Source organism: Filicampus tigris, chromosome 1 (genome assembly GCF_054856515.1).
Source record: "Filicampus tigris isolate MCC_2025a chromosome 1, RoL_Ftig_1.0, whole genome shotgun sequence".
NCBI lineage: Eukaryota > Metazoa > Chordata > Actinopteri > Syngnathiformes > Syngnathidae > Filicampus > Filicampus tigris.
The window spans coordinates 39614851-39628160 of NC_141217.1; the positions used below are offsets into that span (position 1 = coordinate 39614851).

The window sequence follows — 13310 nt, forward strand, 5'->3', positions numbered from 1 at the left end:
GTACTTTACTTGAGTATATGTCTGAACGATGGAGCATTAACCACCATGATGCACCGGATTAGGAGAAGCAAGATATTCCCCATCCACGTCTGTATTCTGTATTGAATGCGTGTTGGTTATGGGAAACATTATTTTGGTGAAATAAGAGCCTCAACCATATTGAGCTAGCTTTCCCCCCCCCCCCCCCCCCCTTTCAGTATGAGCACAGTGAAAGTTGATAAAAGAGGGGATCAATTTTGTGTGCAGAGGGTTTGGGGGTTTTGTTCTATGCTGCCAAGTTCTAAAGATGGATATTGTATACGTATAACTGATGGTAAAAAGTCAATCTGCACTTTACGTCAGTAACAGAGTTGTATCAGTACTTGTGAGTCTTTTTCGTGCACACATTTATACTTCTACAGCACTGCAAATACTTTTTTTGCAACTGCTGCATTTTAACCAGCTGTAGATGTAATGTCTCTTTGCCCTAATACTTTGTCACAGTAGTTTACCTCCACTCATTTCATATTTGTAACACGATTCTACAGGGACATTTTGTTTTTTCCGCAAGGATACTACAGTATGTTGAGTGGATGCAGAAAAGGCCGCTGGCAAGTCTGCAGGAAGTGAAGTCGTTTACATTATGTAATTTCCTGTCAAACAAGTCACTAGTGACCCTCTCATGTACGTGTGATACCTAAAAACGCAAAGCTTCTGTTATCAGGCATCAGCAGTCGTTTAGGCCAAAGTGCATAAGTGAGCCAATGAATGTGTTTACTGTGGGCTAAAAGAGTATTTGATTTTATTTATAGGTTTCTGTTTTTTTGTGTGCCTACAAAAGTAACTGATCTGCGCAGTGTAACTTGGGTACCAATCACCACTCAGTATATTTTTGTTTCAATGTGTTGGCGTATCAATGAGCTGCCAAAATGACGGTTTCTATCCGTTTTTAGATATAATGTAAACAAATCCTTCATTTGGTGAGTTTGTTTCCGCTTTCATTTTCCATTCACTTGTGTGAACACTTCGCAACTGTACGGTCAGAGAGCGAGAGAAAAGCTCACCGCGGAGCCTTGACGTCGTTGTCGTGTCACCTGAACCTGCCTGATCCTGCATGTTGCACATTATGAAATGGACAGACGCCGCTTATTATCTGGCGTGCATGTCGTATCATCATCCTGTAATCAAACCCAAATGGCTGTCTTTCTGTCTCCGCAGTGGCTCTTTAATTCCCACCTTCTTGCTTTTTATTTATTCATTTATGTTTTTTTGCTACTGGCGTTTCTCTCTTCTTATGAATTACAAAGGCTTCTTCCACCAAGGCCATTGGAAAGATAAAGAAGAAGAAATAGTTGCCAATGCACCTGTATAATGAGTGACGTGTGCGGTCCTGTCAAGGTCCGCTCAAGAGGCAGGAGTCAATTTGGCAAATTCAGACAGAAGGGTGGAACGAGGCCGATGGTCTGTAATTTCCTCGCCTAAGCCCCCCTGTTCACTCCACAGGTATTCCTAAAAATCCAGGATTGTGTTTTCTTTTTTGGGGGTGAGATAGTACTGCCCAGGAACATTTTTGCTTTGGGGCAAGTTCTGCAGCTCTGTGCAATATTTGTAATTAGTTGATAACTCACATTGTACTCGAGGTGCCGTGTTTGAAGTCTACAGTTGTTCAAATAACCATTCCCATTTGTTTTTCTTAAGCAAAAACCTTTTAATTCGGAATCAGAAGAAGGAATGAACTGTCCCACCACGTATCTAAAAACGGGCCTCTTCTGTTTGTGTGATGCTTTTGGCTAACTTTTACCATTTCTGATAAGGAATATGATGTAGGGTGTTATCAAGTCTTGTTTACGAAAATAATTGTAATGTGAGCGCATTGATTGGCAAGTGATGTGATGTGCAGTGTTACCTTCATGGTTTATACCAGGATAAAACTGTAGTCAAATCAGAATAAAATTCGGCAAACGGCAAACTTGCCCCGGCACGAAAAAATCAAAATGTGCCAGTTTTTACGCCCCGGGTATGTGCGCTGTCTACGAAAGTAGAGGCCTTACAGTTTATGCAGACGTGGTGGCTTGTGGGTGCAGCCGTACGGTGACTGGGACGGATCAGCACCACTCAAAAGAGTTTTTGGCCTCGGGCAATCAGTTCTTGCCTTGCAAGCGCTGCAGCGCAGTTGCCACTTAGGTTGGATTCAGAAGATATGTTTGTCATATTTTACTCCAGGTTTGTTCCCATTCTACTGCTGGCCACTTAATAGCTTTGCAGGCAGCTCAAGAGAGGAAATTGTTTTCCACCGCTGTGTCCAACTCCTGCAAGAACTTGACTAGCTCTGGAGCTCCTCTGTAATCACTGTTCAGCCTCCCTTAGCAAAGGACACACAATTTAGTAGTCTGATCCGAGCTGTAATGCACAAGCATTAGTCAAGCCTATGAAGTGAAAAAGTCCGAAAAGTGGCACTGAAGGTGTTCTCTTTTTAAATAGGGAGCTAGTTTCAAAAGGTGATGGCTTCTTCAGCAGTCATTCCAATGAGAACATTGCTGGATTTTCCACCAGCAGAAATGATTGAAAATAGCTGAAATTGAGGCTGTTAAAAGCTAAAAATAGGTTGTAGATTCAATGTTATCTGGATCTTTCTTTATTTTCTTGATTCAACGGAACCAAATGATCCTCTAAAATCATATTTAAAAAAAAAAAAAATCACACTTGTGTATGAATTGCAGTTTTAAGCAATTCAAAGCATGCCGGGTACAATCTGGATTGGGAGTTGATGGAATTTCATAATCATTTTCTGTTTAGTGATTCTTAAAAATAAACAGGTTCATATTTCAAAAACTGTTGAAATAAAGCTACACACCAACAAATAAAGCAATGCTGATGAAAACATGACCTGCTTTGTGCGGATAAAGATCATGTAATGAATCACGCCAATGACCTTGTGGACAAGTGGTCACCGACCTTTTTGACACTCAGAGCTCTTTCTGGCTCCAGTTTAAGGTGAAGGCCTACCAGTTGGATTCACACTTCTGAAACAACACACTTGCTCAAATGAGGTCTTTGTTTATAACGACGTCAATGGTCATCTTCATGATTTCCCACAATAATTAGCAACAATGATGACAAATTTGAAAACATATTAATGTGCAACACTTTATTTCTATAAACCTGTGCAAGTGTTTACATTTGCCAGGAAATCACAACGTCCCATCTTCACTAGCCACTTACAGTTACGAACTGAGCAATTTTTAGAACAGGCCGGCGGAGAAATCATGTAGTCCCCGCGGGGGCGTGACCTGGTGCCCGTCGGCAGCATGTTGGTGACCCCCGCTATAGATCCTTCTGCCTGTCACATAACTGTTGATGAGGAATGGAAATGACAAGCGGTCTGCCCTGTAGTTTGCGATGCAGGAATTTACAGACAGACCCGCCACACACCATGAGTGTGTGTTGCGCAGTCATGGTGACATCATTGCCCAGAGCACTTAAAGCGGCGGGGCGAGGCAAGTTGCCTGCCGCTTCAGGCCAATTCATGGGCACGACATCATCCGAATGATGTGTGAGTGACATCAGCATGTCAGCATCCAAAGGTCTCATCATCACCTTGTCAACTGTGAGGGGCAACATGTTCGCCAGAGTGGGATGAATCCTGGAAGCCAATGTTTCCCAACTTTTATGCGGCCAAGGCACATCGTTTGCATACTAAAAAACTCATGGCACACCGCTAAACAAAAATGTCACAAATAGTGTGAACAGATCTGGAAAAAAATGAAGAGACCAGAAAAAACAAATTAACTAAACATTATTCGGACCGACGGACTTCTGATGGACTTTACTGTTGGACGGACTGACCAACTGATGATTACAATTCCGTTCGTCACGAAAAATGACGGACCGGCAAAATTTAGGAACATGCCCACCTACTGTATGTAAATAGCAAATTCAAAGATATTGGTAATTTTGCGATGTTTTTTTTTTTTTTTTTTTTTTCCCAGGGTTGTATATTGTGAAATAATGTCAACCTCATCTCAATGAACTCATAAATGCCTGTTTAGTTGAGCACAAGGCTATTAATCTGTTGCATGACTGGCAAAAGAGAATGTAGAAGAGCATTTCATTGTTCTGCCTGTCACTGCTCGTCACTTGCATAGCTCGATAACCAAACGTGCATTAATTGTTGTAAATGAATCATTTTCAAAGCAGTCAAGTGAAATGGATTCCGGGCGATGTCACAGTGAACAGACACAACTGGTCACACCTCAGTGACTGAGCACAACAGTTGGCCCCCATCTGGAGCCAGTCCACAGAGGCACTTGGAGTTGTGCGCCTTTTTCCCCCCTCTATCCACTCGCTCACTATGTCTTCCTTTTATTTTATGACAATAATTTGCTTGGGCATAGCAGCTGAATTTGGGTTTAACTGGACTCCAAATGAGGCGCAGCGGGCTAGCGAATTGAAGTTAAATTAGATTCTGGGTCGCTCCGACTTGAACGTTAAGTTGGATGTCATGCATGGCTTCTTCAAATGTGAGCTCATGGGTTCTTTGTTTGGAAAAAGAGTGTTCCTCTGGAATGAGCTCATGCTATACTTACATTAAATTAGAGAGCGAGATGGAGGCACGGCTTTTAGCCTCTCGCCTTTGCTCTGAATCCAAACCACACATGCCGTGCCCCTGATTAAACTTTACAAGAACTCTGTTGAGTGCTTGGAGTGGCTGAGCCAAGACACTGAGCGTGTGAGTTCCTGCAAACACCAGATCACAGATTGCGACCCAAAGTCCACGTTCCGCTACATTTGGTTCTTTGCAGGGGCCTCATGGCTCGTCTGCACGCTGACATCGATACTTCCTCTTCCTTCCACTGCTCGGATCCTCCCGAGATGCCTGAAATCAGATCCGGCCCCTGAAGCCTATTTAGTCAGACCCTGCCCTGACCGCCATCGCCTCAGAGCCCAGCTACTGTCTGTTTGAGGGGGAAAAAAAAGGACACAAACTGGAAGAAAAGTTACTCTTGAAAAAAAAGTGAAATACTGCATTTGGCGAGTTCAAATTCCCACTCAGTGGTGGTTGTCTGTCTTTCTAAGTGGCCTAAGAACTGATTGGTGACCAGTCCAGGAAGTACCCGTAGTCCGTCTTTCACCCCAAGTCAGCTGAGCTAGGCTCCGGCAGCCTGCTACCCAGAACAGGATAAGCATTTTTAAAAATGGATGGATGGATGTATTTGACCATGGTGGGCTGTCGTAAGCAGGCAATTTGCCTTCCAAGTTACTAGTGTCAAAACACATTTGATATCATTTCAGCCTGGATTAAATTTATTTACCGGTATTTGTTTTATTTTTCTATTTTTATTTTTTTACCACTTGGTGAATCCTCCCAGGTTTCTGTCTTTTTCTGAGGCCAACCATGGGAAGCAAAAGCCTTTTACTGATATGCAGTTCACACACGCTGTTGGTTTGCAGCTCGCCCAGAACTAAAGAGATTGCAAAGTCTGCATACTGTGACGTTACAAGAATAAGATCTTGTGACAACTTTGGGTGGAAGCGTGTTGCTAGTCGTTGATGGAATCACAAGATGAGCTCATACATGCCAGAGGGCGCCTTCATCTGTTCTGCGTGTCAACAACACTTGAGGGCTGAACCTCATCTGTTTGCTACATTCATGCATTTCAGTTTGCATTTGCAGGGAGCCGTATTTCACTCGCCATGTTGAGTTTGTCTGGGGACAATCACTCTGGTGATTCTTTGCACACTACAATAGAAAAGATAGAAAATAGAAAAGATAGCTTTCCCCATTTGACATAGCTGAGGCGGAAAGTGTTTGAAGGTTATGATTTTGCAATGACAAAATTGCAGAAGCATCTTGCTAACCCCTCATAAACTGCAATTAGCCCGAGCAGCAAAGGGGCCTCTTCCTTCTGAGTTTAAGTGTCAGTGCGAAGGTATTGAGAGGCCATTACACCTGTTACCATTACACAAGATGATTTTTTGCTATCCTTAAAAGTCGTTCTGCAAGAAAAAAAACACAAACGTTTTTTTCACGGGACATTTTTAGATGAGATTCTGCACTTTGTTCATTGATAAAAATCAATGAATGTGGCCCCCTAATCCCCCTTTGCAGCTCGCTGGCATTGGGCGTAAGCCTCGCATCTGCAAACGCATCACTTTGAGAAAACCCCCAAAAATCCCATTTGTTGAGCTATTAAACTTGCATCGGGAAAGAGAGAGAACCATTTTCAACTCTTTAGATTGGTCAATCACTTATAAAAATAACACATCAACATTGGCTACGTTTACATGGACACATTTATTCGGATTAAAAGCCTGATGGGAATAAAAATGCTTCATGTACACACCCCATTCGGAATATTCCGACCCGATCAAGCCCATTCAGATCAAAATGTTATTCCGAAGGACAGGGGTGGTTTATGTCGATTGATCATGGCGTTTGGCGCACATGAAAATACTTACTCCGAAATTTCAGGACAAACCGTCTTTACAGCATCACACTGTCGAACGGAAAGTGTGATGCATGAACACGCAAGTCCTCATCGGATCAATATTTGTCGTGTCCATGAAAACAGTGCATCCGATCATAACTTTAATCCGAACTCTGATCGGATGAAAGGAATTTTGTCCATGCAAACGTAGCCACTGTCACTGACCGATAGTATCGATTGTTGGAAAACATATGAAATGTACCATATTTGAACATGGGAGGATTCGGCCCAACGCCATCCAACTGTATGATCTTCTACTCTTTTGGAAAAGCTTTCGACAAAGTTTGTCAAGGGATGTTTGCAAAATCAGAAGTCAGTGATATTGCAGCTGAGAGTGGGCTGTCCTCACAACCTTTGTTCTACTTCATCCCAAATGTGTTAAGGTCAGCACTGTCAAGTTCTTCCACAACAAACTCATTCCTGCATGCATTTACGGACCATCCCTTGTACAGACAAGCTGGAACACAAAAAGTGTTCCTGCTCGGTCCATGTTGTGTATTTTTCAAACTCTTTCTACTGTTTCTTGTCTACCGAGCTGGAGGATATGGAAAACACATGCTGTCACACACTGTAGACCTTTCCTGTCAGTGACTCTATCACCAAGCATGATGTCATCACTAACGTTGTGTCACTTTCATTCAAACGAGACCTCCAGACGGACTTCATTAAGTCTGTCAAGCTTGGCTCGCCCTGCACGTAAGCTTGAAGCTATTTGCTCCCAGGCCTTTGCACCTTTTAAGGAAAGGTGAACTCCGAAATCTCATCAACTGCATGGCTTGGCTACTTTCAGCTACTTGCAGCAGGGTGAACTGATCCACGCATCCGCCATCTTATGACTCTTTTTCATTTCGCCCTCACTGTACATCCCGACTCCTGACTAACGGCCGTCCTTTTCAGCAAGTCGTCTTTCCCCACAAGAGTGATGTTTGCTTTAAGGATGCCTGCTGGCATATTTGGAGATGAGGGAGAATGTGCGTGTTTGGTGTGCCGGGTCAGCGTGACGAAATCGCGCCGTTCGTGGTTTTGGTATGAGGGCATGCTCACAAAGCATACAACTGCCAGTAAACCACAATCGGCAGCTCGGGAATTCATTTTTTTTTCCCCCATACAAGGAAATGTTTGGTCCAAAGCATCTCTAGTTTCCAACAACTTCTTTCCTCTCGTCAACTTTCAGAAAGCTGGTGCAGTGCAGGAATGTGTAGCGTGCGCCAGGCTGAAAATGCAGGTGTAATTCTCTTCAGGAATGACATGGCAGACACTGTTTGATGGCCCGATGGCATCTTTACGGTCCGTAGGTGCCGACAGGTTCTGCTCATACATGCAGCACGACAGCTGCCTGACAACTTCCTCAACCGTGCCGTCATCTGGACACAGCAACAAATAGAGTAAAACCCCGTTGATTGCGCCGGATAGTCACTATCGATCCATTAAAAAGGTGATAGAGGGAGACAGTATACTATTTCTTTTAAAACACACACTTTTCAAATGATTTATTTTCAGTATTGGTAATAAGTAGTCCCCACTTTTTATTTGTCACTCTCGGATGAAGTTTGTAAAACTGACACATAAACAATTACAATTACAACAAAATACATTTTAACACCAAAATGTTGATCTTAATCATCCATCCATCTATCCGTTATCTATACCGCTTTATCCTCACGAGGGGGGTGCTGGAACCTATCCCAGCTGTCTTCGGGCAGTCGGCGGGGGACACCCTGAATTGGTTGCCAGCCAATCGCAGGGCACACAGAGACAAACAAACATCCGCACTCACAATCACACCTAGGGGCAATTTAGTGTCCAATCAACCTACCATGCATGTTTTTTTGGGGGGAATGTAGGAGGAAACCGGAGTACCCGGAGAAAAGCCACGCAGGCAGGCACAGGGAGAACATGCAAACCCCACACATGGAGGCCGGGGCCGGGATCGAACCCACAACCTCTGAACTGTGAGGCGGACGTGCTAGCCAGTCAATCACCGCGCCGCCGAACCTTAATCATATATATTGGAAAAAGTACGATAGCCAACTCACAAAAAGTCGTAGATTGGCTAACGGGAATTAACAGAACTCCCTGATTATAAACATAAAATGCAGTGTTGTGTTTCAAAGCAGAGGGCAGATCTGGATAATAGCGCCTCAGTGATGATGAGGTCATCGCCCAAGAATGTTCTCAACCTGTTGATGTCATCACCGGCGCTACATTTAAGCCAGATGGCTTCAAGATAAATGGCAAGCCCTCCGTAGCAAATAATGAGGCGGAGGGAAATCGTGCTGTGTCATGTTTGCAGCTACTGTCCATGTCTTTCAACCGCAGCCCTAGTTGACTAAAATATAATGTTTTGTTTGATTTTGATATATACTGCACATGTTTCTGAAGCATTGTAACTTGGGAAATAGAGAGAACTTCATTCTTTTAAAGTTCCACTCTGAACTCACAGCATAGCGCACACCAACAGTTCAGCAGTCCATCTTCACAGATACCCGCCACAATCAAAGTATCGGACACTGATTTGCCTAATATGGGCGGAAACGTCGCGTGGGCGGCACAGCTGCGTCACAGTCGTGAAGTTCTAGGTTTGAATCTCATCGACAGCCTTCTTGTGTAAACTTTGCATGTTCTCCCTGTGCTCGCGTGGGATTTCTCAGTATTGTGGCTTCCTCCCACATTCCCAAAACATGACGTTAGGTTCTTTGAAGACACTAAATTTTGCACTCACCCGTACTGAGGATAAGCGGTATAGAAATTGGATGGATGGATGGAATTTCCCAATGCGTGGTGTCATGCGCAATGTTAGCACATCGCATTAGAGCTTACTTCACTGTCAAGCTCCAAGCGCAGTAGGAAAGAACGTTAAGGGAGTGTGGTTTGTTATTCTTCTGTTTTACAGTAGTTATCAATTATTTTTACCATCCTTGTTACGCTTACATATTCACAAAATATGTACTCTCCATCACAGTAGTGAACATGCTAAGTACACAAGCCCGGAACACACTTTCAATATGTTGAGAGGTAGCTCTTGAATATTTGCCTTGTTTTTTTTAAATGTCACTTTAAAAGGACGTTTTGCATTTTTTTCCCACATTTTAAAACAGTTCCTGGGTATCTTAATGAAGGGTCTCTCGGTTTTTGTTGGGGGCGTGTGGGTTGCTGTCCTTCATTACCATGGTGACAGTTAAGTGTCGAATGTCGGCTGGGATTAAGGGAGTGTATATTCATCTCCCATTCATCTCAATGCTCATAGGAAATAATGGAAATTTCAACTTTTCAAGTTTTGTAAACAAATGAAATGAAATGAAATTATATATATATATATATATATATATATATATATATATATATATATATATATATATATATATATATATATATATATATATATATATACATACACATTTCCATTATTTCCTATGAGCATTGAGATGAATGGGAGATGAATATACACATACTTAATCCCAGCCGACAATCGACACTTAACTTTAAGACAAATGTGTTTTTTTTCAGAAAACAAAACTAGAGGATGCAGACAGCCATGAAATTGGCTCCCCGCCTTGAATTCCCTCTTGAAGAACAAAGGTGGCCAGTTGCCGTCTGTGCAGCGTTCATCTCTGAGCTGAGGTCATGTTTTAAGAAACATCTGCTGCTGGTTAGCACGCCGTTGTCATTCTGGCTCCCACACCCCTGCTGCTCCTGCATCGGTCAGCGTGCGATGAGGTCACCGCTCAATAACAGACCCTCAATCAATCAAGGGGAAGTCTATCTGCCTCCTTTGCTGTACAGCCACTGTCACACAGATGTCAAACTGAAGGCCCACGGGCCACATCGGGCCCACCACGTCTTTTAACGTGACCAGCGAAAGCTTGCAACAATTTTTCCGCGACTTCTGTTTGGGGTTCCAGATGGGTGGTGTTTCCAGTAAACTTCCACGGGAAGTTAATATGGAGTATTTTAGGGATATGTACTCCCAGTTTGAAACTTTTCAAGGGAATTATAGGAATTAACAGCATTTGAGGGTGATAGAAACGTATCATATTCAAACATAAATATAACCATTCTATGCCATAAGCAGACCACCATGTAAAACAGATAGCTGTCCTTGCCCACTTGTGAGGGCATTACAGTACCTTAATATTTCCATTTTTTTGTTCACTTCCCTCGAGTGGTGGTATCTGAAGCTTGCTCAAAATCAAGCGTTGACTCGCAACCAGAGGTGACAGAGGTGCTTCGACTCAACCGGCAGGCAAACTATTCTCCGGAAACTTGGCAGGTTTTTTCATTTATGGACCTTGATTTTCCACCGCTGCTCGGACCACAAAGAAAGTGACTGCACTCGAAAGTTGGGGCACTTGTAAATCAAGGTAATAGTGTGCTTGTATGAAATCGAGTTGTTTTAGTCAGGATTATCCTCAAATATAGTCATAATATTTCATTTGTAGTTTGGATTTGAAATATACGTTTTGTGACACCAGTCATGGAACATTTCTGTCCAGCAAAAAAGTGTTTGTGTGTTCTTAATTTCTTGTTTGTGTTTTATGTGAATGATCTCTGCGTGCATTTGTGCATGGTGACTTTGTCTAATTTACTCCATTTTATTTCATTAAGCAAAATAAAATTGTCTGGATCTACTTAAAAATTGTATCTGGATCTATATGATTTTATTTTGTGCGCCCACTTGACAAAATATAATTACACACCAATTTTTCAGCGTATGTTCCAATCTTGTTTTGGTGTTTTTAATTTTTTTATTTGTCATTATTAATTTTTTAGATATGCTTTGATTTTCACAACGTGTCATCACTGACTTCAAACTCTGTTTACTGTGAGCATGAATCATCAATAAAGTGAGGATCACGATATCTAAATTGAGAGCCACTGAGGTTGGCTGAGCTCAGTGGCGCCGGTGTTGCGTTCAATGTGCACTGACCTCTCACGCTCCTGCTCCAGCAGGTTGGTGAACTCGTCGCTCTTCTTCATAAAGTCGCCATGGTTGCGCTTCTCGTCCGCCATTTTGTACAGGGCCTGCTTGTGGGCCTGCTCCACCATCAGCAGCTGCTCCAGCATGCGGCGATACGTCTCCCTCTGCTTCTCCACCAGCTTGTCCAGCTGCAAGACAGTAGCAGTGCACATACACTGTGATTTTGGCAGATAAATCAGCAACAGCCAGCTGATACCTAATCTTGTAACGTAATTGAGTACGAATACTTGCTTACTAGATACTCCACTTGTAATGCTAGTAGATACCCTTGAAAATCGGACTCTGTTTAGCTACTTGCGCTTTTACCCGAGTATTGCTTTCAGGTACTTTATACAAGACTGCTGGTACCTCCACCATGGGCCGTTCATAGATGTCTTCCTGTAAGCCGTCAGCTTTGCCCTGGATGGCATCCCGCTGCAGAGCCTGCAGGACTTTGGGTGGCGTGACAAAGCCGTATTTGGCTTCCAGAAGGGCCATGTCGATCTTTTCTGCCTTCAGCACAGTAATCACCTCATCTCTGGCCTGCGGAGGACATAATGTACAGACGTAGGTTATCGTTTATCTTGCTGAGGAGAAAGCCTCTTTATGCTTTTGTTGCCTGACCTGCAGTTCTCCCTCCAGCAAGCTCAGCAGGAAGACCAGGTCGTCGCGCGAAAGGTCCCTGGCCTTCTCCTTGCGTCCCCCCTTTGCGGCGCCGCTGCCACCGTTCTTGCTGGTCTTGTGGTTCCACTGGATGGTGGCAGAGTCATCTGGCGGCTCACGGTGGCGACCGTGGCGCTCTGGCCACCCACAGGGTTCCTCTTTGGCCAGCTTGACTTTGGTGACGTCCTCCAGGCTGCTGCTACGGGAGCGCATGTTGCTTCCTGGAAAGGACAGTGTTGGGATATGACACACGTGTGCAAAGTACCTCACAAAGGTAGGAACATTTTTGTAAATATTTATCTCGTTTCATGGGAAAACACTGAAGACGTGACACTTTGCTCTAATGCAGTCATTGTACAACTTGTATACATTTAGTCTTCCCTCGAAATAAAAAGTTAATGTCTAAACTTGGCTACAAAAATGGGTACACCCTAAAGTGAAACCGTCCAAATTGTGCCTTAGGTGTCAACATGTTGTGTGGCCACCATTCTTTTCCAGCACTGCTCACCGGAACTTCCACTGGAATTCTCTTCCTGTCCTCCATGACATTGCCGAGGTGGCGGATGTCTAACATCTAACAGCTCCTCCACCTTCCATTTGAGGATACACCACAGGCAATTTGGACAGTTTCACATAGAGATGCACTCGCTTTTGTTGCCAGCTGTTTAAACATTTTGATATGAAAATGCTTGCAAGGATTTTTCTAAGGCCTCACAGCTAAAAAGAGCAAAATACATTTGTGTGAAGCGCTTGTGGAATTAAACAAGGAACTGAGAAGGCAACAACAAAATGATCGATACAATATAACATTGGTATATCCGGCTCTGTTTTTGCGCACTCTGGTGCTGCGTCTTCTGTCTTGCTGTCACAGCCTTCCGAGCTATTATTAGCTTCACAGCAGGATGGAGTCGTTAATGTTGGCCCAAAATAAACAAATGCTTCAAATTACGAACTACATCCAGAACGTTCTTGGACCACTAGCCGAAAGCTGCTGCTCACCATTTACAGCCAATGACTTTTTCCCATTTTATTTATTTATTTATTTATTTTTTTATATCCTGTGGCTGTGACTATGCTTGATGTGTTTGGACCCCCCCGAGTGTGATTGGCAAAAAGAGCAAGTTCAGCTAAAGATGACTTTGGGATGAGAAGAATCATCATCTGGCTGGCGCTGACGTCCGCTGTGTGACCGAGACGCTCAGACACTCGCTGATTATGATAAA

General features: G+C 43.4%; 2 protein-coding genes across 4 annotated transcripts in view; one reads left to right on the forward strand and one right to left on the reverse strand.

Annotated features, from left to right (window-relative positions):
• Positions 1-11985, forward strand: part of ect2l (epithelial cell transforming 2 like) — a 29069-nt gene extending 17084 nt beyond the window's left edge. The window contains exons 21-22 of the transcript XR_015088112.1: positions 9975-11662; positions 11769-11985. The gene's annotated coding sequence lies outside the window, so the exon portion shown is untranslated. The remainder of the gene's footprint in view (positions 1-9974; positions 11663-11768) is intronic.
• filip1l (filamin A interacting protein 1-like) overlaps positions 1-13310 on the reverse strand; it is a 35429-nt gene that overhangs the window by 9205 nt on the left and 12914 nt on the right. For all 3 annotated transcript variants that reach the window (XM_086040433.1, XM_086040424.1, XM_086040441.1), the window contains exons 2-4: positions 12049-12308; positions 11794-11967; positions 11395-11573 (exon numbers count right to left, since the gene is read on the reverse strand). In XM_086040433.1, the coding sequence (XP_085896559.1) occupies positions 11395-11573; positions 11794-11967; positions 12049-12300 (605 nt within the window). In that variant the 5' untranslated portion in view covers positions 12301-12308. The remainder of the gene's footprint in view (positions 1-11394; positions 11574-11793; positions 11968-12048; positions 12309-13310) is intronic.